This window comes from Cololabis saira, chromosome 18 (assembly GCF_033807715.1).
Source record: "Cololabis saira isolate AMF1-May2022 chromosome 18, fColSai1.1, whole genome shotgun sequence".
Lineage (NCBI taxonomy): Eukaryota > Metazoa > Chordata > Actinopteri > Beloniformes > Belonidae > Cololabis > Cololabis saira.
In genome coordinates this window covers 9108523-9135017 of record NC_084604.1, presented here as the reverse complement: position 1 = coordinate 9135017, position 26495 = coordinate 9108523, and the positions used below count along the sequence as shown (strand labels likewise).

General features: G+C 40.7%; 1 protein-coding gene across 1 annotated transcript; it reads left to right on the top strand.

Moving 5' to 3' along the window:
• The first annotated feature begins 522 nt into the window (after positions 1-522).
• allc (allantoicase) lies at positions 523-24636 on the top strand. Its single transcript, XM_061707437.1, has 11 exons — positions 523-668; positions 8064-8114; positions 9169-9256; positions 14621-14740; positions 15267-15346; positions 17984-18116; positions 18192-18347; positions 18445-18518; positions 23215-23323; positions 23398-23516; positions 24306-24636. The coding sequence occupies exons 1-11, from the start codon at positions 579-581 to the stop codon at positions 24477-24479; spliced, it is 1194 nt and encodes a 397-aa protein (XP_061563421.1). The 5' UTR covers positions 523-578; the 3' UTR covers positions 24480-24636.
• Positions 24637-26495: the final 1859 nt, after the last annotated feature.

The following is a 26495-nucleotide window of genomic DNA, read 5'->3' as shown; positions in this document are numbered from 1 at the left end:
GTTCCCTGCTTCCTTGTCTCCTGTCACTCCCGCCCCTGTGACCTGGAAATCAATCCCAGCCAAAATATTTTGAAAGGTGTCTCAATTTCTACAATGCACTCGTCAGAGAGGAGGCTCGCTGGAAGAGCTGGAAGCAAAGGAACACCGATGCATCTTTTTATTAATGTTTTTTTTCATCTTCCTCTGCGTCTAAAGGGTGCAACATTTAAATCCCACATTATATCCTGATCTAGAAATCAGTATACACGACTTTGAAGATAAACCGTCTGAATATGATCAATCCCCGTCACCTTGGCTCCTCTCTTTATGTTTGCTTTTGTCTCAACATGTCTCTGTTGGGAGGGACGGAGACCTGAGGAAAGGGGTCAATCATGCACAAATTGGGAAATGAGTTCAAGGATAAGGGTACATTTCTGTCAGTTCAAATGTGATTTGTGTGTGTGGGTGTCTGGCGTCAGCTTGTCTGAACAAACAGCTGCCGAACTTTGATCTATGGGAACTGCACTAGTGTTTCCTTTTCAGCGGACAAATATTTCCAGAATACTCTTTCTGTAGACGAGTCTCAAAAAGACCTCAACATGGCCCAGAAGAGGACAACAAAACTGGTGGCAGATGAACCTGACTTCCTGCAGTTCAACGATTTGACCTGTGAGACAGTTGGAGGGAAAGTGAGTCACTTTACCATTCATTGTCTGGTTTAAACCATCATGGACAGTTTTCATCCTCCTGCAGCTCTGGTCTCAGCTAAGGCTGAAGAGCCACAGCATTCATAGCCTATATGGAAATGTTCATGAGCCTTGGCTTTAGCAGTCGACTGTAGACATTGTTAATGGTAGATGGTAGGTTGCTAGAGCAGTCATTTTAAATGCTCATGTTTCCTGGCTAGAGGATTTATTTGTAAAAGTAATATTGGGTCTTGACAAGAGTAGATGTATGTAGACATAGTCATGGCTTCTGACTGGAGAAGTGATCTTTAGGACTTTGTCATTTGCCTTGGCTAGAGCTGTCATGTGGACATGTGTCCTGCATAGAGCACTCAGCTGTAGACATGGTAATGGTTCTTAGATAAAGCAGCGTTCTGTAGGCTGTTTGTTTATTTGTTTATTAAAAAGGATCCCCATTAGTCTTCACCATGGTAAGACTATTCTTCCTGGGGTCCACACACAAAATAGACCCTCCAGGAATCCGCGATTCCGTGATCGCGGAATTTTTCGCGGATTTCACGGCTGTCCGTGGATTTACAGACCTTCCGTGGATTTCAATGTCTGGTGCAGAAAAATCACTTTTACTGGGGTTAATATTGCATATGTCCGCGCTGAATATGCGAATTATGCGGGGCTCGCTTGATTTCACCGCATCATCGCCGACATTTTCGCATAAAGTTTGGAAAAAGGGGGGAGTGTTGTGAGTGACATATCGGGACGCCCGGTTGCGATGTGCGGGACCCGCCCGGGGACCTCCGCACCCCCCAAACAGCAGCTCTCACCCGCGGGGGTGAGAGGAAAAAGAGAGTCCCCCCGCTTGCGTTGGGGGCGCGGCTGCCGGTGGACTCAGGATCCGCGCTGACCGCGTACCACTGCGCCTGCGAGGGCCGGCGGAGGCGGTCGCACGTTCCCATCCACTTGGGGGATAGTGGCGGCGGACGCGTGGGGGGGGGGGGGGGGGGGGGGGGGGTGTGACGGAGCTCTGTCTCGTCCCCCTCGTCGCGCCGGTGCGCCCGGCAATCACCCGAGCACCGAGCCGCGGGTGGAGAGGAGAGAGGCGGCCGGCCCCCGGGCCGGTCGCGTCTCTCCTCTCCACCCGCGCTCTCCTTTTTTTTCTCTTACGACCTCAGATCAGACGACCCGCTGAATTTATATAGGGAAGAGCTCAGCGCCGAATCCGCAACTTCCTGCATATTTCGCATAGGCCTATTTTGCAACTTTCCGCATATTCCGCAACTTACAGCATATTCCGCAATTTCACTGCATAAAAGCACATAAAAAACCCGCACATTTAATCGCATAATCAATGATTTTAGCCCGCAAAATCAATGATTTTAGCCCGCGGAATCAAGGATTTTAGTCCGCGGAATCAAGGATTTTTGCCCGCGTTTTTCTGGAGGGTCTAACAAAAGAACAATAATCCAACTCAAAAAGGGTGAAAAACATTCACTACAATTCCTGAAATAATAAATTGAACCAAAAATAAAAGATTAAGTATCCAACCACCCACATCTTAAGTAACAATATTTGCTACTATCACCAGATCTGTATCCACTTTTGAGCAAAATAGTTTGCAACAACTTTATAATTTATAATATACCCATACCTCTATTTATAGTAGTATAAATATATTACATATCATAATATCATCACTCATACATTATAATATACTCATACTTCTAAACTATATATACACTCATAGCCTACAGTGATTTAGAATATATTTACTATTACATTTATAATATATATAATATACATACAATTTGCACAATAATCACAATATATACCTAGGACCGATCATGACTTCCTTCTGAACCACGACTGCTTCAGTCTCCTTTTAAAACTTGACACCTTGTTTATTGCAGCTATACATGGGGGTAGATGGTTCCAGTGTGCGACTGCTCTATACATTACTGTTTTTTTCAATGCATTGGTTTTGGGCATAGGCAGAGAAAAGTGATTACCTAGGGCCAGTCTGGTATCATAGCTGTGTCTATTATTTGTTGGTAGAAGCTGCATAAGCAAGAAGCCAGGTTTGCGTAATGTACAGATGTTTTTCAAAAACAGAATAAGGCTGCATGCTAGTTGATCCTCCACCATCATCCAAGACAGCTCAGCATGCATGCTCTCAACATTGCTTCTGATAGAGCAGCGGAGAGCAAGGCGTGCTGTGTCATGTGGCCTGGCTAGAACTGTTGTCCAGATGTGGTCATGTGTTCTGGACAGAGCAGTCTAATAGAGGTAGTAATCTACTACTACTACTACAAATTTCCCCTCTGTGGGACTATTAAAAGGATTATCTTATCTTATCTTACTACTACTACTACTACTACTACTGTCATTTAGCAGATGCTTTTATTCAAAGCGACTTACATCTGAGACACACACACCATTGAGCAATTAGGGTTAAGGTCTTGCTCAGGGGTCCCAGGGCGTTCATCTTGGTTGCCATTCGAGGGCTTGAACCGGGTCCTCCAGACCTCCAGACCCAAGCCCACCTCTGTAGACTACCACCAGAGGTGGACAGAGTACTCGACCCCAGTACTTGAGTAAGAGTACAAATACTACTGGTCAAAATTTACTCCATTACAAGTAAAAGTAGCTCAGTCAAAATATTACTCGAGTAAGAGTAGAAAAGTACTTGCTTTTAAAGGTACTTAAGTATCCAAAAGTAAATGCTTTTAAATTTACTTTAAGTAAAAGTAAGAGTAAGAGTAAGAGTAAATGTCTTATTTTCCACATCAGTAAATTACTATATTTTTTAATTTTAATTTAATTTTAATTTAATTTAATTTTTTAATTTTGTCTGTGGTTTGTCTGTGCCCTCGTTTTTTACTCGGTTGAACTCAAACATTGAGTTAAGATACGGCCAAGGATTTTGTGAAAGTCCCTGCTCCGAGTCCGGCTCATTATCAGACTCAGACGACTCAGCGGATTGTCTTGACTTGTTGCGGCTCTGTCTTGACAAACGCAGGCTACTTTGGTGGTATCGTTTTGAGGAGGCTTGACGTATTTCCGCTTTACGTACATCCCAGTGGAGAGCGTGCACTGTGATAGGTCTCCTCTTTTGACACAAACAGCTTGTGTCCAATAGGATTTTAGGGAAGAAGAAAAAAGAGCAGACTTGAAAGTAACGAGTACTTTTCAGCCTTCCTAGAAATTTACTCGAGTAAAAGTACAAATATTTGTCTTGGAAATGTATTCAAGTAAGAGTAATAAGTACCAAAGAAATCTAATACTCAAGTAAAGTACAAATCCTCTGGATATGTACTTAAGTACAGTACTCAAGTAAATTTACTCCATTACTGTCCACCACTGACTACCACCCCCCCCAGAAGCCATGACTATGTCTACAGACATCTGCTCTTGTCAAGACCCAATATTACTTCTACAAAGAAATCCTCTATCCAGGAAACATGAGCATTTAAAATGATCCATTAAGAATCTAGTGTGTAAGACCTAGTTAGAATGAAATCCAATAATCCAGTCATGAAGGCACAGATTGTGGTCATGAAAGAGAAATGACCTAATCTTAAATTATAACAGGTGTTTTTGACAATGGAACATGTTAAAATTTCGCTCATAAACAAAAGATTATGATGTAACGGTTTTAAGAGACAGGACTCACAGGAACCACAGACTCAGGAATCAGAATGAAGATTAGGTTTTATTTGTGAGTACAGTCCAAGTTCAGAAACTAAATAATCCATCCAATACTGAGGTTAATCAAATAAGCCAGTCCAGGAGTCAAAAACCAGATAACTCAATGAACGCTGAGCAGACAAGTTCAGACAGGCTAGACGAGAGGTGAGGTCAAGAGAAACAGGACTGGAACACTAGAGTCAGGCAGGTCACAAACAGGATACAAACAGATTCAAGTTAGCTGATGCTCTGGCAACAGGGTAGAAGAGAGAGAAGGCATATATGCTGAGGAATCCAAGTGCTGTTCATCTACAATCAGAAGGATAGACGAGGTTGCGTTCAGGTGACACTCGGAAAAGACAGATCTGGAGGGTGGAGCGAACAAGGACATCTCATTTCAAAAAAGGTCAATAATTAGGCACACACTCCAAAGAGCAATTCTCTAGGTCCTATATCCAGTCTTTATATCAAAAAATCCATTCACAGCAGTTTGGCTAATCCAGTTCAGAGTTCTCTGTCCAGAATAACGTTCTGAAGTAAAAAAAAAAGAATCATAATTTAAAATAAAACTCAAAAACCCACCTGTTCAAATCATCCTGCTGTTGTGCCACAAAGGGGGTGTTGGTTCAATTATAAAAGAGTTATTAATAATCGTCTTATGATAGTTATTAATGATTAATAAAGAACTTACTAAAGAAATTACTTATCAAAATGAATGATCAAAATGAATCAATCAAAACGGGGCACCACCTCACTCATCAGGAAAATAATAACTAAAAGCGCTAAATCAGTCTCAAAGTAGCTGTTATTCCATACATGCCAGCCTGTTGCCAGGGGTTGCGTTACAGAATAACAGTGAAGGAAGGAGTAAAAGACCTTTGCAACCAGCAGCTGTGACAAACATGTATAAAAAAATAACACAAACAACTTTTCTCATTCAAATTAATGAGAATTTATTTACACTAGCGTTAAAAGATAGCGAAACAACACTTGGGATAAATTCTGATGCCTAAACTACACATAAACAACAACTAATTAAACATTAACCCAAACTTCAGATTATATATATGTGTGTGTGTGCGTGCGTGCGTGCGTGCGTGCGTGCGTGCGTGCGTGCGTGCGTGCGTGTGTCACGTGGTGACTGAGTCTCGCGTGAGAGGAGAAAAGTAAAACCCAAGACACTAGAATAACGTCTTACCACCAGAAAACCAAGCTCTTCTGATGTTTCCCACACCAATGTGAAACTTATTTCACATGTGCGCTCTGGTCATTCAACTGGGAAATGAGGAAGGGCTTTGTTTTCTGTTGTGAAAGAACATGTCATCAAGATCCAGCAGAGTTGATGCAACAGACAAACGATAAAATAAGCAAACACACTTAAACTAATAAACACAGTTGTGACGGGATCAGCGGTCCGGCTCACAACTCAAAACTAAACTAGTTAAATGTGTTAACTATGTTTCTCTGCCCAGACACAAAACAGCCCTAACGTGGATCTTTGTGTTTGAAGAAAAGGGTGGTTTGGTCCGGCCGGTCAGCGTTCCTTGGTGAACAGCTGGATGGTTACGCTCCGCAGGTGATACTGATAAAGAGCGTCTATCTCTCTGGTCTCCTCATCTCCGTGGGTGAGGGGATGCAGCATGGGCTCAGTAGCTGGGCCTCCTCAGGTCCAGGTCGGTCCAAAGGCGTTCACGCCGAGGCATGCAAGGGTCCCTCGTTCGGCTCATCTGGGGCTCGGAACATTTGCAGGTCACTTGTGGCAGCGCTGCAGACTATGGCTGCCATTTCAAGGCAACCAGACGCTAGGGTTGCCACCTTTCAGAAATAGAAATAAAGGACGCGCCGATTTCAGCAGCGCAGGAGCCAAAAAAAAGCCCCAAAACTTCTAAACTGCATAAAAATGTGTTTATTTTATATGAAAAAACGTGTTCTTTAATAGCATTGAATTGCATGACTGTACAGACAGCCAACCATATAGCAGCTGAAATAGCTTCCTATGCTCTGTATGTCCACATCAGCCAAGGTGTAGAATATTGCTACAGGTGAAGAATATGGTGTAAAAGTTAACTTATTTCAATAATTCAACTAGAATATGGTGTAAAAGTTAACTTATTTCAATAATTCAACTAGAATATGGTGTAAAAGTTAACTTATTTCAATAATTCAACTAGAATATGGTGTAAAAGTTAATTTATTTCAATAATTCAACTAGAATTTGGTGTAAAAGTTAACTTATTTCAATAATTCAACTAGAATATGGTGTAAAAGTTAATCTCAATAATTCAACTTAAAAGGTGAAACTAATATATTACCTAGTCGTATTACTGTACATGCAAAGCAAGATATGTTGAACCTTTATTTGTTATAATTTTGATGATGGAATTGTTTATTGATTTCATAAAATATTCTCTAATTTATTTTTTATTTGGGGTTTTCATAAACTGTGAGCCACAATCAGAGCAGCGTCTTGCTGGTGCAGGTAACTGCTGGACGCAGATGCGTGACGGAGACGAGCTGATTTATGGTTCCGCGTTGCACCAACGCAGAACTTACGGCGTATAATACGTGGGGACGCGAACGTACGGTGCGCGTCGCCGCTTACTCAACGCCGTAGGCTACGCCGTCGATTTAATGCAGAACCATAAATCAGGCTTAACGCGGGCGCATTTGTCAGTTTTCTTTTCGTCTTTTTTCAACTGAGCACGCAAACACAAACTGAGGGTGCAATGCTTGCTTATGCACCCTCGTAGAACCGGGCCTGGCATAATATATGTCCGTATTGGTTCAATACGGAACTTTTAATTCCAATTCCCAACTCCTACCTGGAGGTGAAGCCTGAGTCCTCCCCGCAGCGCTGTCTGGCACATAAAAAGATCTGGGCACAGACGCAGCAGGTCCTGTTGTCCCGCCATAAAGATTTTGCTGGCCTTAATGTTTCCTGTGTTTTATTTTGTTCATTATTGTTAAATTTAGTGTTGATGTGTGTATGGGGCGTTAATGAAAATACGGGACAAATCGCGTCCCGTATTAGTTCAATACGGGACGCAACATTTTTTTCTCAAATAAAGGACAATTCCGTATTTTACGGGACGGGTGGCAACCCTACCAGACGCCTCTTCAGTCACGATCATGGAGAAGGCCAGCCCATAGCTAGTAGCTCTTCATGCTAAAATAGGAGATGTGGCCTTAGCCTAGCCTAGCTCCCAGAGAACTCCATGGGACAGACCGTCCAAGGTAGGAGAGAACCTGGGAGTAAGACAGGAGGAAAAGAGAAAAAGAGAAAGAGAAAGGGGGGAGCCTGCTCTTTATAGCTGGGCCCAGGTTGCCATAAACCTGTTTATAACTTCGGTGGTGTTGGGACTTCATCTTTGCTTTGTGAGGAGGATGGGGTTTTTTTGGCGCCATCAGAGAATCAGCACCTACAAATCGGAGACCATGGTTTTTAGTCAGACAAAGGTGAACTGTTCATTCAAGGTCTGAAGTGAGGTGTTTAAATATCTCAGGGTTTTATACACAAGAAAAACATTGAGCAGAAGATTTACAGATGGACTGGGACATTATATGTTGTTATTAAGCAAAAAGCAAGATGTTCATGATCCAAGATGACTTTGATGTTCACCAGCCTGTCTGGATAAGCTGCATTAATTTAAACTGTTTAAGGTTTTCATTTAGTAAAATGCCTCTGATGACATTTTCTTCTTCCTGACCTTTTTCCAGGTTATTTTTGCTACCGACGAGTGGTTCGCTCCAGCTAAAAACCTGCTGAAGGTAAAACTCTGATCTTATTAACCTATTTTGAGGTGACCTGACATTCAGAGTCTTTGTTTTATAGTAAATACAGATCTGACAGATGATTTTAGAATTAAAAGATGGGGGCATTAACATGTGTATATGAAATTTTCACTGGACTAACACTCACTGGCTGGTATTAGTACAGCACCTCTGTCCCAGAACATGAAGGTCCCAATTTCTTAGAATGGCCAAGGAAATTAGTCAGTCTGAGACACATCTGTGAGACCAGTGTTACATTTTCTGTGAATTCATATGACCCACATAAAGTCAATAAACATGTCAAAACATCTGCTTGTAAACCCCAACTGTTTTAAGAGCAAAGATGCCCCAGTTACTGTAGCGCACATGCAAATATTTAAGAAGACAGCAGCATCACAACGTGTTGCTAGCTCTCATTGACTGAACAACTTTAATTGAGGTTCTAGTTTATATTTGACTAAAAATAAAATACTTGGAAATCACATCACGGTAAAGGCATCTCAGGAGATCAAAAGTTGGAGTTCCTTTACTGACCACACAGTCTGGGACAGCTCCAAAAGTAACTCAGTCTTCACTTATTTCCATCTTAAACTCCAACCACCAATCATCTATGCTTGAATATTTCTATTCAGAATCTTCTGGAGTCTATCTTCACTCTACAGTGGTACACCTGGACAGGTCACCATTCCATCATACAGAATTACTAATTAATTACACACATGTTTTTGGATTTTGAGAGGAAGTTAGAGCACTTGGAGAAAACTCATACAAAGAAAAACATGGAAACCCTGCACAAAAAGACTTTCAAGGTGTAAGGCAACACTGCTGATCACAGAGCCACCTTGTTTGTGGTTAGGGTAAGGTCCAATTTTACACCAGAAATTAACTTATTTATGCACTTGTACAAAAAACTGTTGTTCTCCATAGTAAAAATATCTCAAATTAATGCATAATTTTGAATGAAGACAGATGACAAATCAGGTGTGTAGAAAGTTGATGAGTGGCGAAGTTGGAAAGCTATTTAATCAGAGAATACCATATTTTCATCCAGAAAGAACCACCTGAGTTCATCGTTTCGGCCTTCACAGAGTTTGGAAAATGGATGGATGGATGGGAGACGAGGAGGAAAAGAATACCCGGTAAGTGTCTAAAACTTTCCTGTAATTCTAACATTTCAACTCCAACAGCGATTATATGAAAACTAAATTAGAGTCTACAGGTTTGGGAGCCAATTTAACCACTTGTGACTGCCTTGTGTGAAACAAACTTTCATCTACAGGGAATACACGCAAATGCCTGCAAAACTAAAGTTGAGAATAGTTGAGAAGATCAAATTATAACTGAGGTAAAGAATCGTAATGATTGGAGGGGATAGGTCCAATTCCAGAACCCTATGGAACACCAGGAGTACCCCTGATGTTTAAGGAAGAATCCTCATCACATTAGAAAGCTGGAATCTAAACGTGGTTCCTTTATTAAAATATTAAAAACTCTAGAATTACCAGCACAGACACTAATGAGATCTAACAGAATGAGTACAGAAACCAGTCCACCATCTGAGATCAAACAGGACTACTATAGCCACCACAACACCACCTGATGTCTACCGACACCAGTATTGACGCCAGTCCATTTAATGAAGCCTAATGGAACCACCATCTGAGGTTCGAGGGAACCTGTATAAATACCAATTTATTATGTTATGGGAGTAGTACAGACACTAATTCACTTTCTGAGGACTAAATGAAGTAGTATAGATTTCAGTCCACCATCGAAGGTCTTTTTTTTTTACTACTTTCTGCATATATATTAATGGTTAATAACATTAATATATATGCATTAATATATATATATATATATATATATATATATATATATATATATATATATATATATATATATATATATATATATATATATATATATATATATATATATATATATATATCTTGGGCTGGTCTCCCGGCTGAGGTGTGGGGCCTGGGCGGTGGGTTGTTAATATTATTAATATTATTGTCCGATTGTTGTTACTGTAGATGTCTATGTGTACCCCTTTCTCTCTCTCTCTCTCTCTCTCTCTCTCTCTCTCTCTCTCTCTCTCTCTCTCTATATATATATATATATATATATATATATATATATATATATATATGTATATATATATATATATATATACATACATACATACATACATACATACATACATATATATATATATATATATATATATATATATATATATATATATGTATGTATGTATATATATATATATATATATATATATATATGTATATATATATATATATATATATATATATATATGTATGTATGTATGTATGTATATATATATATATATATATATATATATATATATATATATATATATATATATATATATATATATATATATATATATACACATGTATATATATATATATATATATATATATATATATATATACACATGTATATATATATACATGTGTGTGTGTAAATGTAGTTGTATATGAGTACATGAGTACTTGCATGTTCATAGATGGATGTATGTAACACAGACATTCAAAAATACTTACAGACCTGTATGCTTCACACACACTTGTTTTCTGTTTGTTCTTTGCTTTTTGTCTGTTTGTCTTATGTAAGCATGTTTGTCATTTTTACAGCAACGCAATTTTTAAATGAGGACAAAATCAAAACTTTTAGTCGGCTCAAAACCAACCTCTTGATCCCATGCTTTTTTCTTCTTTTTTTTTTAAATCACCCAGTGCTCTTAAGTCAATCCTGGGCATTGCTCTCCCTCTGCCAACCCCGGGAGGGCCCTGCACTGACCTCAAGCCTCCCTCTTACTTGAGGAGTGAGGAGGCCCCTCTTTTCACTTGTCTCTTTCCCTTGTCGGACGTAGCGCATGGAAGGATCTTGTTATTCCGGCCAGATCCTCCCCACCCCATCTGAGCCCAGAGGGGGGACATGTATAGCCCAGGACTGTGTGCATGTTTTTGTGAGGGAAGCTCACATTAGCTACCCAGGGGAACACGGGGAGAACATGCAAACTCCACACAGAAAGGGCCTTTCCAACCCCACCCTGAAGTTGGTGCTGAAGTCATGGGGGAACTTAACAGCGGCTGCACTACCAGCTTCGCCACCGGGCCCTTCATCTGCAGAGTATTTTACCTACCATCAAACCAGCAATAACCCACATTATTAACCCCTCTCTTAAATCTGGCATTTTTCCATCTGCCTTCAAGCAAGCGCGGGTCACACCACAGCTAAAAAAAACCACACTCAACCCTGCACAGATTGAAAACTACCGGCCGGTCTCACTGCTCCCATTCATGTCTAAACTTCTTGAACGAGCCTTCAGTCAGGTCTCACAGTTCCTTCACGACAACTGCCTGTATGTTCCACATCAGTCTGGCTTTAGGCAGAGCCACTCGACTGAAACTGCTCTTCTGTCAGTTACTGAGTCACTACGGGCTGCCAGATCTGCTGGTCTGTCCTCAGTCCTCATACTGCTTGACCTGTCTGCTGCCTTTGACACGGTCAAACACCACATCCTCCTCTCATCACTGTCAAAGCTTGCCATTTCAGGATCTGTCCTCCTGTGGTTCATGTCTTACCTCTCAGGAAGATCCTTCAGAGTATCATGGCAAGGACGAGTGTCCAGATCGCATGAGCTGGTAACAGGGGTGCCACAGGGATCGGTGCTTGGCCGTCTTGTCTTTTCACTATACACCACTTCACTAGGTGAAATCATCAGCTCTCATGGGTTCTCCTACCACTGCTATGCCGATGACACCCAGATCTTCCTTTCCTTCCCACCTGGTGACACTGCCGTCTCAATGAGAATATCAGCCTGTCTGATATCTCTGCATGGATGAAGGACCGTCACCTTCAGCTAAATCTGTCCAAGACTGAGCTTATTGTCTGCCCAGCCAGTCATTCCTAAAATAAGTGTGCAGCTGGATTCCACCACACTTGTGCCCACATTTTCTGCTAGGAACCTTGGTGTCCCGTTAGACAGCCATCTGACCTTTAAGGAGCATGTTGCCTTGGTTTCCCGGTCTTGCCAATTTGCTCTACAACATCAGGAAAATCAGACCCTACCTGATAGAACATACGACACAGCTCTTGGTTCAGGCTCTGGTCACGTATTGACTAATCCTTGTTGGTCGGCCTTCCTGCGTGCTCAGTTAAACCTCTGCAGATGATCCAGAATGCAGCAGCATGTCTGGTCATCCAGAGCTACACTCCCTCCCAAAAACTATGCTCAGCCAGTGAAAGACACCTTGTGCTTCCAAAAAACCCTACCACTAGCATGGTAACACCTGTGTCCAACTTGAGTCTCAGCAGCCTGACCAGCACTGATCCAGCTGGACTCTCCTATGGGATTTCTTGCTTGTGTTGTTCTCTCAGATGTAAGTCCCCAATCCAAGATGGCAGCATGTCAATTGGCTGCTCAATGTCTCTCTGGATTAATTCGCTCTTAAAAGTTTTTAGTGACCTTTAAACCTTTTAAATAAGTTGCATTCGGTATTTGTGATATCACTTCACATGTTTTTTAACGGCACAGGGGTCCTGAGATAAGCCAAATAGTTCTAAACAATTTACAAAACCTGTCCTCTCAGTTTTTGGTATGTGAGCAACTTAAAGAATTTTTATACTCAAATGACCTTCTCTCAAAACTGCAATCAGGTTTCAGGAAAAAGCATAGTACTGTCACTGCTGCCACAAAAGTGATAAGTTGTGCTGGTTGTGCTCAGACTTTGTGAGCGTCCACAAGGGGGTGCCACAGGGCTCTATATTAGGTTCCCTCCTATTCATTATGTATATTAACGACGTGGGACAAATCTGATGCTAATATGCATTTTTATGCAGACGACACAATTATTTATTGCCTTTGGATCATCCCCTACTAATGCCATTGTATCGCTGTAAAAGGCTTTTGATACGATCTAGCAAGCATTTATTCAGCTAAAATTAAACTGAAACTTAAACTGAAACTGGGGTTTTTATTTAGAAATAAATTGTGTTTTTCTTTTAATGTTAAAAAACGTCTTGTTGCATCAACCTTTTTACCTATTTTAGATTATGGTGACCTGCTGTACATGAATGCCTCAGCTCAATGTTTGAGTAAGATTGACTCTGTGTACCATGCTGTTCTAAGGTTCATTACTGGTTGTAGGGCCTTGACCCGTCACTGGGAACTATATTCCCGAGTCGGATGGCCGTCACTGTCCACCAGGAAGTTGTGTCACTGGTATACCTTTTATATACAAAGCAATACTTGGACTACTGACACCCTACATCAGTGACCTAATTACACTGAGAAATGTTGATTGTTATGGACTACGCTCTAATGATCATTTATTGCTTTCTGTTCCATGTGTGTGCAGAGAGCAAGGAAAAAGAGCATTCACATACTCTGCCCCTTATACATGGAACAAACTTCAAAAGGATCTAAAAATAACAGAATTTATTCCACTGAGTGATTTTAAGTCTAGAATGAGTGCACTTGAGACAGCATCTCTGATTTGTAACTGTTTTAAATGATTTCCATTTTGTTTGTTTTATTTCCATTTTTTGTTTCATTTGATTTTATTTGATTTTAATATTTCACATCACACCTCTGTAAATTTTAATATCTGAAATCTTGTGCTGCCTCTTGGCCAGGAAACCCTTGCAAAAGAGATTTTTAATCTCAATGGGTTTCTTTTCCTGGTTAAATAAAGGTTAAATAAAAATAAATAAATAAATAAAAAGTCAGTTTGGATTAAAGCATTTGCTAAATAAAAGTAATAGACCTGCCTTTGATGGAAATATTTGAACTATTCTGAATTTAACTTTAAACAATGTACAATTTAGTTCTCAATTGTACAGTAACTGTAGTTTACATCTAACTCTTCTTTATACTGCCACTGCACTGTAACTTTTTTTTCCCTGTTCACCTTTCATACATTTATTATGTAAAGCACCTTGAACTTCTTTGTTGCTGAAATGTGCTATATAAATAAACTTGCAAGTGTTGTTTCACCATCTTTAACCTTAGTGTAATTACATTCTGATTCATTTGAAGAAGAGAAGTTGTTTGTGGTTATTTTACACATATTTGTAACATTAGCTGGTTTAAAAGCTTGTGCTCAAACTCCTTCTTTCTCTGTTACTCTATAGCGCCACCCCTGGTGGAATAACAGTTATTCTGAGACTGATTGTGCTGTTTGGTTATTAGTTCCTGATATTAAGGAGGTACCCCATTTGATTTATTTATTTTGATCATTTATTTACATAATTAATAACTGGCGTCAGACAATTATTAATAAATTATTAACTAAAAAAAGCACCCCCTTTGTTGCACTAGTGTCCCATGTCAAACTGCTGTACACACAACAGTCCTCCCACTGTGGTCTAACTGAATCAGTACAGACAACACTCCACAGTCTTGAGTCAATATGTTTTTGGTTTCATTGTAACCTCTTTCACATTTGATGTGTAATATTTTGTTGAAGGTCATGACTGGTGCATCATCCAGTTGGGAGTACCTGGACTGATTTGTGGCATCGATGTTGACACATCTTTCTTTACTGGAAATCATTCCCCTCACATCTCCATCCAAGCAGGCTGTCTAGGTAAAAACTAATCTGTATTATCATCATCATTATCATCACTTCTACACTGTCTTCACTGTATTCACACTCAACAATTTTTACAAAATATACATGAAAGGAAGTTGACATCAGGACTAAACAACATGTTTGCAGCCGCATAAGACAGCTAAACCCAAACTGCACAGACACAATACTGGTCCACCAGAATGCCTGAAAAAAACATTTCAACACAACTATACAATCATAGTCTCTCATCTCTGCATCACCCTGCATGACGCTGGAACACTTTCTGTAAACTTTATACTTTTAGCTGACTTTTGTGGCCTGTGTGGCACCAGAAAATTTACATCTGTAATGTCTGTAACGTCAAACTATATATGAACATTTTTTATTTTTTTGTAGCACTACTCCATATGCAGACAGTTGTGAAATATGAGAAAAAAATACCGAACTTTCTTTTTCCTGAAGAAAACTTTTCCTTTTTTCTGAGAGAACTTTTCTTTGTGCAGAACAGAACCATTCCTTTTTTTGCTTTTATTAAAAACAGAATCACTACCTACCTTCACCCTGGAAGGAGACCGGACTGGCATGTCTGCCTCCAACAGTGAGATGGCTGCTGTTGCCACGGTAAGCCCGATGCTGTAATGACAGAATGGTAGCAGTTGCAGTAGTGCAGTGGCCAATAAAATTGTTACCATGGTAGCAGTAGAGGTTTATCAGTGACTTATGCTTCTGCATCACATTTAATACTCCAACTACAACAAATAGATTAGATTAGAGAGATTTGATTAGATTGAGTTTTAGTGTCACAATTACAGAGAAGTAAAATGCAGTAGCTTCTAACCAGAAGTGCAAGCATGTAGTAAGGATTATATATAATAATATACCGTATTTTCGCAAAAGGCGCAGCGTCAGTTATGTGTGTCATTTCTGTATTTAAAACACACATACCGCGCACCGAACGAAAAGGCGCCGTCTAAACACACACATGGCGCGCCGCCTTACGACAACACACACACAAGCATACAAGTGTGCATATTTAAAAATAGAGCGGGAGAAAAACTTAGTTTGATTGTGCTTCATTTAAGTTATTACAATTGTTATTGCATTAATCAAACCCGTCGAAGTCTTCATCCTCCGTTTCTGCATTAAACAGCTGTGCTAAATCAACTGTGCCAGTCCCACTTTCCTCGCTGTCAGAGTCACTTTCCGTGCCGTGCAGCCCCTCGGAAATGCCGGCTTTTGCAAAAGCCCAAACAACAGTCCCAGCAGACACGTTGGCCCACGCATCAACAATCCATCCGCAAACTGTGACGTAACTTGCCCGGCGCTGCCTTCCACTCTTTGTGAAACTGTGGTCTCCATCGTCCATCCATCGCTTCATTGACTCCGGCTGGAAAAGTCTCTTTAGGCAAAGTCACCATAGGCGGCAGTTTCTGTCCATCAGCGTGGCAGCCAACCACAACAGTGAATGATGACTTTTCATACCCCGTTGTGCGGATCCCCCACCGTGCTGGTCCCCGTCCTCTCCACCGTGTGATTCACCGGGATGTCGAACGTGAGCGGCACCTCGTCCATGTTGGTGATGTGGCTGGGCTGGATGCGTTTGTCGGCGATGTGTTTGCTTCAGTAGGAGCGGAAGCTTTCCAGCTTTTCAATATAATCCGCCGGACGTTGCTGAGCTACCGTTGTCCTGGCCCGGATGGAAAGATGGCACCATTTCATAAAGCATAAGCACAAAGACAAACCTCCTTGAAAATGTTCAATTTTCATTTTTTCCGCTAGTGTTACTGCTTTCAGTCAAATAGTGACCATCAAAATACTCTTTCTACTCGCTCTTTGCTCAATGACCCACCCCTCAAGTCATTCCTCCAAGTTGAGCCACCTCGCCTTGTGTCAGCGGAAACTCAGCTGCGTCTTCTTCACCTGTCGGAGTTCGTTTTCCAGCTTCCTCCACTTGCGAACCATCGACTCGTTGATCTTAAATTCTCTTGCGGCTACTCGATTCCCATGTTCCTCCGCGTAGCTGATAGCCTTCAGTTTGAACTGTGCTTCATAAGCGTGTCTCTTTGCCATCTTCAGCGTTGTTAAGACAACAATGTTCTGTATAAAGCACATACCTGTTCTTTTATACACGCCCCCCTCCCCCCTTTAACTTCTCATGCTGGACTCTACTACGTCCGCAAATCACGCACAATTCACGCGCCCCCCTTCCCCCTTTAACGTTCTCATGGTGGCCTCAATTAAGTCCGCCTTACAATAACACAATGGGCGTACTGTGTCATTGGGGGCGCGGCACATTTAAAAAAAAAAGAAGACGTTTATATGCGCCTAATGGTCGCGAAAATACGGTAATTAAAGCTATGACTAAGAATTCTAATAGGTGTTTTGTACAATGTGTACAGACAGCATGTCTAGATAAAAGTATCGATAAAGATTTAACAAATAGCTAGACTTCAGTAAATGTAATTGTATGTGCTTGGAAATGTGAAGGCCTTTGAACCAGAGGATCCAGCTGCTGCAAGAGGCAGAAGGTGTTGATCTAGAAGCAGTCCAGCTGGTGTCCTCTGGCAAATTTCAACCAGGGAAAGAGATTATGGCTGCTTTGATAAGCTTTGACCTCAAACCCATACAGGCCAATTCAGAACTGGTTTCAGCCTTGAGCAGGACCGGGCTAACATGAGCTCACACGTCTCTTAATACAATTAACAAAACAACAAGATATTTTATCTCACAGAGCAGAAGTCAAGACAGACCTGCATGGTTAAGTGATGGCAACTGGCTTAAGCCAGCCATTAAACAAAGACAACGCTCCATATTACACGCTGCAGGAGTCATTGTCAGTTTTCCTACATGTGACTTTTTTGCTGCTCTGACTGATTTGCACAGCCTATCAAGCTGGCCTGTACTTTTAATTTCTCGATAGAATATTCCATTCACTGATGTTTGCTGTCACGTCCTGGCTAAGCCATGGTTTCTGGTTTGGAAATACCAGGTTAGTCCTGGATGGCACACAGTTAGATGTACATCAGCCTATGTATCAACTCACAGCCTATATAGATACATGAATGTTGTCTGTGGCCTTCCTGAATACTTCTATGTCGGGTGACCAGTCTCTCAATTTGGAAAGTTTACCGTCTGACCGCTTTTGTACTGTCCTGACAGAGAGAGGTTCTGCTTTGAGCTTCTTTATGTACGCTGATTAAAGTAAAATGGAAATGTGGTCAGACTTCTAGTTTGACTGGCAGCTGACTTTGTTGACAGCTGTGCTCAGAGGAATGGCCTGAGTTGGTGGGCATGTCTAAGCTGGAACCAGGATACTTGGACTGCTGCCACAACTACTTCAAGGTCAACTTTAAAAGGAGAGTAACGCACCTGCGGCTCAACATGTACCCAGGTACAGGTTCACATCTACAAACACACACCCATCACACACACCCACACTGTCTCACAGTCATCTGTGTGTCTTCAGATGGGGGGATAGCCCGGCTGCGGGTGTATGGCGTTGGGCAAAGGGACTGGTCGTCCATTTCCTCCGATCAGCAGGTGGATCTGGTGGCACAGAGCAATGGCGGTGTCTGCCTTGGCTACAGCAATGCCCACTTTGGACATCCACGCAACATGATCGGTTCAAATAATTTCAAATAATTTGTGTATTCTAGAGAACTCTGTGTTTACCTCTGAATCAGACGAACCGGAATCACTGTCCGGTTTATGTGCTGCAGGCTTTGGCAGAGGTGTTAACATGGGTGATGGATGGGAAACAGCCCGGCGACTGGACCGACCCAAAGAGCTGAAGGTTTTACCCCCCACCCCTCCCCCCTTAACAGACCTTCATGTTTTATTGCGTACTGACACAAACCCTATTCATATTTGTATTAGCAACACAACAGGCTTCAAATACCATTACATTAATTTAAGTCTACATTCAGAATCTTTTCTGCTACATAGGATATTTCAGAACATCTGTCCTCTTCTAAAGCTGACTGACTGATCCTGTCAGTGTCTCTTCAGTCCTGAAGGATCTGGATCCAAACTAGGGGTGGGACAATACGGGTAACTCACGATTCAATACAGTGGTGATATGTGGCCCACGATAACGATAATATCACGATACACGATATCTACGATATTCAATATATTGTAAGAAATTTCATCGATATATCACGATATATGTGACTGAAAAAGAAAAAATACCCATAAAAAGGAAAACGTCTGTAGTTATGCATTTATACAATTATTATACAAAACTTCATACAATGTACAAAGAAAGTGCATTTGTATAGTACCTCACTGCCTGCTAGTCTTGTAAATCTAAACACTGTACAGCTGGAAAAATTGAAGTGCATGAACAATAGTGCGGTGACAACCGCGTAAATCCATTATGTGTGTTGTAATAAAATATCGATATTTGCCGTCAGTTTATCGATTATTTATTGCGACAGAGCGCAACAATATATTGCAATATCGATTTTTTTCCCCACCACTAATCCAAACTACATAATTTCCATTAGCTCCAGTTCACTTATTAGATATGTCCATTTATATATATATTTTTTTTATTTATTTTTTTGGGCTCTAGTGGCCCTTTATTGAGATGCAGACTGGAAAGGGGTAGAGAGAGAGAACGGGGAAGACACGCAGCAAAGGTGCGCGGGCTGGATTGGAACCCGCGACCGCTGCAGGAGGACTGTAGCCTCAGTATATGAGCCGCCGCTTAACCCACTGCGCCACTGAGCGGCCCGTCCATTTATATTTTCATTCATTTCTACAGGGACCTGTGAAAATGCCTCCTCTTTGTGTTTTGAGGAGTATTGGTCACATGACACATGAGTTGAAACAGGCTCTGGTCTCATGAGATGCTTCCAGATAACTGGACAACTGCTAATGTAATCAGGGAGACAGGTAAGAGAGCACTTGGTGTATCCTCTGGTAGGAAAGTAGACTGAGGAAGTGCAGGGTAATGTACAGAGAGAGGTTAGCTAAGAAGAAGTGGGACACATACAACTGAAGAGGATAGACAGGAATGCAGGTATATGCAACCTAAGGTGAAGGTAATGCTGGCAAACGCCAAACAAAGGACATATAATGATTTGTATGATAGGTTGGACAGCAAGGGGGCAGAGACTGATTTATACAGGTTGGAGAAGAAGAGAAATGGAGATGAAAGACCTGCTGCAGGCTGGGGGGATGAAAATGGAGATAGAAATGTGGTGGCGGGAGCCAAATGTATGATGGGAAGATGGAGAGAGTACTGCACAGAGTTGATAAATGAAAGTGAATAAAGAGTATAAGAGGTGACTGTTGTGGACAAGGAGGTAGCAAAGATTAGTAAGACTGAAGTGAGAAGGACACTGAAGAGGATGAAGAGTGAAAAGATATTTGGTCCTGGTGACTTCAGAGACATAAAGTTGATCAGCCATACAATTAAGTCACAGAAAGGAGCTAGAGTAAGGGCAGAAGTATGCATTTGTGAACAGCAGTACGGTATGTTTTTTTGTAAAAAAAAAAAAAAATGCAGATGCAATATTTACTTTGAGGATGTTGATGGAGAAGTACAGAGAAGGTCAGAGGGAGCTACATTTTGTCTTTGAAAATCTTAATAAAGCTTATGACAGGGTGATGAGAGAGGAGCTATGGTATTGTATGAGGAAGTCTGGAGTAGCATAGAATGTGGCAAGACATGTATGAGAGCTGTAAGATGGTGGTGGAGTGTGTTGTAGGCATGACAGAGGATTTCAAGGTGGAGGTGGGACTGCATCCAGAGACAGCTCTGAGCCCTCTCTTGTTTGCTATGGTGATGAACAGACTTACTAGAGTTTAAAAAGGAGTCTCCATGGACTATGATGTTTCCAGGTGATATTCTGATCTGTATTGAGAGCAGGGAACAGGTGGATGAACATCTAGAGATATGCCCTAGACAAGGGAGAAATGAAGGTCTCAACAAGACAGAATACCTAAGAAGGGAACCCAAGAGGAACAAACTAAGGAAGAGTATGGAAAAGGTGAACAAGCATGTGCAAGCAGGTTGGAACAAGTGGAAAAAAGGTATGAAGGGGGATGTGTAACAGTATCTGTAAGAAGGAAATGGAAGGTGATGAGATTAGAACTGGCAGGAGGGAAGTCTAGAGAAAGATCGAAGAGGAGATTTAGGGATATAATGAAAGAGGACATGAAGTTAGTTGGTGTGAGAGAAGAGGATGCAGAGGATGGGGTTAGATTGAGGCAGATGATTCACTGTGGCAACCCCTATAGGAAACAGCTGATAGGAGAATAAGAAGAAGATAACGCTATGCTAATATCCAGTATTAGCTCAGACAATGTTCTTCAACCCTGGTCCTCAGTAAACACTTTCCTGTAGGATTTAAATGTTGCCCCTCTCCAACACACCTGATTCAAATGACAGGCTCACCACCAGGTTGTCATCAAGGTCTACCCAACACTCTCAAACTACTGACCCACTTCCATAGTGTTCATTCTTACAGCGCAGGTCCAGTAGGTTGCCAGCTCTTCCTGCAGCAGAATGTCCCATTCAGATGAAACTCTCTGACCCACTTCCTTTTCAGTCATAATGATCACTGATGTGGTGACTGTGATTAGCTTCCACAAATGTGTTTCCACCTTTTGTTGTAGAAGACTTCATTAGGGGCTTGAACCTTTAAAAAAAATTCAGACAGAAAAACAGTATTACAAAAGTTCAGGGTGAAAAAAAACTCAAACAAGCAACACTAGGTTGATTCTTAGGAATTACTGGATGTTTAAAGGGCTGGCAAGTAGTGGTGAGCAGGACCTCAGATGTACAGTATAAACTAGCAGAGAAGATAATGATGAAAATGAGAATCAGGTGTGTGCCAGCAGCTTAACTGGATGCTGCACGTACCAACAGAAAAAAACTCAAAGGGGGAACGTGAGAGGCAACAATCATTTTAAAAAAGCAGGGGCAAGGCTGCACAACAACAAATCATGTTAAAAAGGATTACTGCAAACCATCCTGGGGGACCTACAGATGAAGAGCCCTCTTTAGCTGTTAGACACATTCAGACAGACCACCTCAGCACTACTCTACTGGGTTCCTTCATCGTGAAAGTGAACTTCACTCATCAAATGACTCCCACGTTCATAAAAGCTGGTCTCTAAATCTCCCCTTCACAGTAGTATTTACAATGTTTCCTTTGACAACATCTTTAATTTCTAAAAAAAAAAAAAGAAAAAAAAAGTCCTCAACTCCTCAACTCCTCATTTGTCAGGAATTTGTCAAAGTCTGGAGACTGTGCGACTCTTACGAATCCTACATTTTTAAGACTCCCACTTCTCCATTATGTGAAAGCCTGGAAGCATCAGGGTGTTTCATAAAACCTCCTGTCGTTCTGTAAATGTTTTTTTGTCATTTCAAGATGTTACATGGAAAAAAGGTTTAGTCTTTTTTGTAAAAACATTCCACACTCATTGACTTAAATACAGTTTTTTTAATTACTGAAATGTTTTTCATTTATTGTCCAAAAATAGCCTAACTTAAAAAAAATCTGCCTTTCAGGTTTCCTTGGTTTTATGCTCTCTAATTTCCAAACATTACTCATTCTCAAACATCACTTGACTGAGTTTTTAACACTGATGACAGCGTAGCGAGAAGTTCTGAGTCTGTGAGGGGCCTTAAAGACAAGAAGTTTCCACCTTCTCCACGACATTGAGTATGTCAGCTGTATCCCTTGATTCCCCAAACATAGGAAATTCAAGACTATTTCCAATGGTGATCTGCCATTTTGAAAATGGGAGTTGCTTTGCTACTTCAGTCAATTAATTAATTAATTAATATGGTCTGCACTATCTGGAAGGATCCTACTACTCCGGCTGTTCCTACCATCCAGACCCCACTGGCCACCATTCTGTAACAAACTTTCACAAACACTCCCGCTGTAAAAGTCCACACATAAGCAATTAATTGTAACTGCTCTTTTTTTTTTTAAATAATATCAGCTATATATACTGTTAATGATTTGTTTCACAGGTTTAAATTGGAAGTTATCTTTAAAAATGGAGGAAATTCCTGTTTTTACTTACAATTATGTTATCTATTATATGGATAACTTGGATCCTAAATATTCAAACATTATCAACTTGGTGATTATTTTGGGTAAATATCATATTCACACTTGTAAGTGGAGTGGAAATACTCCCTACTTTACTATATTTTTACATTTTTTTTTTACCAACTACTTTAAATGTATGAAAAAGATTGATAATATGAATAGGGTTGTCATGAAACTGCACTCATCCATAACTCAGTTCTTGCTCTTTTGATTTTTGTACCTTGCTGTCCTTGTGCTTTTTGTTTGTTTTGTTTGTTTTTGTTTCTTGTGTGAATCTGTTATCTTCACCATTGTTGCTGTAATTATTTCCTAATTTTATACCCTTTTCACCCTGCCTTAAAGTTTAAATTAAAAAAAAAAAAAAAAAAAAATCTACCAGTTTAATGCCCCCTGCTGGTTGTCTCACAGGTGGATGGGCAGGGCATCCTGCAAGTGCCCGGGTCAGAGTGGGCGGTGTTTCGTCTTGGTCATGTTGGTCTGATCAGCAGCGTTGAAGTTGACACCAACCACTTCAAAGGTAGACACACATCTCCGCTCTTTTGGTCTCTTCTCACCTGAAATCAAACTCACTCATTCAACATGATCATCCAGGTAACTTCCCAGACTCCTGCCGGATTGAGGCCTGCCTCCTGAACCCTGAAGAAGAGGATCAGTCTGTCAGAACCAAGTGGAGTTCTGTGAAATGGGAGGTCCTTCTGCCCCCTCAGAAGGTAGGTCTGTGGCATCATTTCCAGAGATGTCAAAAGTATTCACATTCATTACTCAGGTAGAAGTATAGATACTAGAGTTTAAAAATACTCCTGTAGAAGTTGAAGTATCAACTCAAGTTTTTTACTCAAGTAAAAGTATAAAAGTACTGGTTTCAAAACTACTTAAAGTATAAAAGTAAAAGTAATGTAAGGGGGAAAAAAGCCATTAAGGACAAAAGCCATTGAAAATGAATGCATCTTAGTATAATGTAAATATATTAAAGAAGCATATATGTGTACTATTGAGCATTAACATGTGTTTCAGAGAGCAGCAGATATGATGACTAGTTGCCTATAAGTATTGTAATGGTGCAAAAAGTCAAACTTCAGAGGCATGTTACCATTTATCCTAACCTTTATTGGAATGTACATCCAAGTTTAGTTGCAGGAATCTGAGGGAACGGATGTAAGTACAAAACTGGACAAGAACATCTGAAACAACCACAACCAAATTCACTCTATCCGGATGGAGCAATTTAACTGGATAGTTTTTTTTAAAGGCCGAAATGAAATAGAGTAACGAGGCTGTTTTTAAAATGTAAGGAGTAAAAAGCGCAGATAATTGCGTAGAAATGTAAGGAGTAAAAGTAAAAAGTCGTCTGAAAAATAATTACTCCAGTGAAGTATAGATAACCAAAATTTCTACTTAAGTAAGGTAACAAAGTATTTGTACTTTGTTACTTGACACCTCTGATCATCTCCATGATGCCGTGAGGAGCATCATCATCACAACCTCCTTCTTCTCTGCAGCTCCGCCCTCATCACAGACACCACTACAGCAAAGCTGACCTGACCATGACCCATCTGGTCAGCCATGTCCGTCTTGTGATCGCCCCGGATGGAGGAGTCAGCCGTCTGCGACTCTGGGGTCAACCTACCACCGCAGCTTCAACCAATCAGAAGAGACCTGTGTCCAAACTCTGACATCCTTCTGAACTCGTCTAATATCTCTGAGCAGAAGGTGTTAGACTGCAGGGTACAAATTAAAGTAATAAGTAATAGTTTGATTTATGATGACATGAACAATAGAATTGTCTGTTCTTAAAGTCATTTAATAAATAATAAAAATGTTCTCGAGTAACTCGAGTAAAACCAGATGCTTCAATGAACATTAATAAAAAAAATAAATAAATACATAACACTCCCTGTCGCCAACCTACCCATGTCCTTGAAATCAGTTCAGTTCTATTTACAAAGTTCTCCAATGTTTATCTGGCGTTTTGCAATCTTACGAAGCGATCCAAACTGCAAGTAGAGAACTCACTTCCATTCTGCAATAAAGAGTACAGACTTCTTTCACCCTCTAGTCACTAGAGGGTGAAAGAAGTCTGGCTACACACCTATCCACTAGAGCGGTGAAAAAAGGTGGTTCCCAACCTTTTTTCCATGGAGCCCCCCCTACTTTTGTCTAAGACAAGCCGCGTACATACTACATGTCTTAAAACTGTGTTAAAATGTACTGGACCTCGGTGGGGCTGGTGGGATAGGTATGAAATTAATTTATAATGTCCTATGTAACCCCTCTCTACTCCTGTCACTTCGGGATAATTAAATGAATTAAACAGGGGTGTCCAAAGTCGGTCCTTGAGGGCCGGTGTCCTGCATGTTTTAGATGTGTTCCTTTTTTATCAAACCGCGATACAAGGAGCTTGGTCATCAACAGAACTATCCAGACTTTGATGACAAGGTGGTGATGACCGTTAATTAGAATCAGGTGTGATGATGCAGGGAAACAACTAAAACATGCAGGACTGCGGCCCTCGAGGACCGACTTTGGACACCCCTGAATTAAGAGATGAGGCCATTTCTATTCAAAGTTCGATGAGGAGACTGCAGGTTACCTGCCTAATTCTGTTAAATCAGACAAAATCCACCCCAGATACCACACTTGCAACAGATGAATTTAGAAATATATATATATTGAAAAAAAATATATTGAACCCACAAGATTATTTACAGTGCAGTATCTCAAAAGAGTACATGAATAAATGAACACATATTAAAAAAATAAATGTAACAGAAAGTGAGGATCAAAATTTTAGATCACAAAAGTTAGATCACAGCTATATTTCCTTTACAGGTCACAAAAGATTTTTCTTTCCGTTTACCAAAAGAGATTTAAATATATATAATAACCCATCTGAGATCTCAGGTATGTAGATATAAAAATAAATTGTCCCAAAAATTCAACTAATAATAATTAAAAAAAAAAAAAAACGAATGAGGATGCACACATGACAGAAGATGGCAGGGAACCCGAGAAGCTGACTGAGGACTCACAACAAAAAACAATTAGCTACTTGTGTTCAATTCTATAGACAAGTTTACCGGCCGTTTCCGCTCTACTTCCTAAACTCCTCCCCTCTAAGCAGTTCACTTCCGTTTTGGGGTTTTTCCATTGAAAACAGTGGCAACATTGCTCTGACAAAGAGGGACAAAATGGATATTTCTAAGAAAAAAAGTGGTTCGGGAACGACATGTCTCGGCAGTTGGATGTAAGAACTCGAGGGAGCACCTGAACGAGTGGTCAGATAGAGACTGCTGCAACCACAAACCAGCTTCAAAGAGACAGGTCCATGCGCTGCTTTGTTTACTTTTTTTCTGAAGCCACGGACCGGGCTGGAGGCTTTACATCTAAAAAACCACCGCGCAACATTTTTGTTTGTTCACACCACTTTGTTGACAAAAAAACAACAAAGGATAATCCATTCCCTGAGTTGTGGTTGGTTTATAATCGCTCTCCCCAGCCAGAGAGGAGTAACTCAGCCGGCGGATCCGCTGCCTCCCCCGGAGAAACAAACACGGATCTGAGGTAAGTTCAGCAACTTTAGCTGTGAAGCTGACAGTACTGTAAATTATGAAGAAGTTGTCATACACTAACATTGCTACTGGTATTTTTATAAGGCAGTTGATGGTTTTGAGATGGGACGTGTGTGTATG

Coding starts and splice junctions, on each gene's coding strand:
- allc (XM_061707437.1), top strand. CDS start 579: ATGGCCCAGAAGAGGACAACAAAACTGGTGGCAGATGAACCTGACTTC. Junction 14,741..15,266: donor CATCCAAGCAGGCTGTCTAG/GTAAAAACTAAT, acceptor TATTAAAAACAG/AATCACTACCTACCTTCACC. Junction 23,517..24,305: donor TCCTTCTGCCCCCTCAGAAG/GTAGGTCTGTGG, acceptor TCTTCTCTGCAG/CTCCGCCCTCATCACAGACA.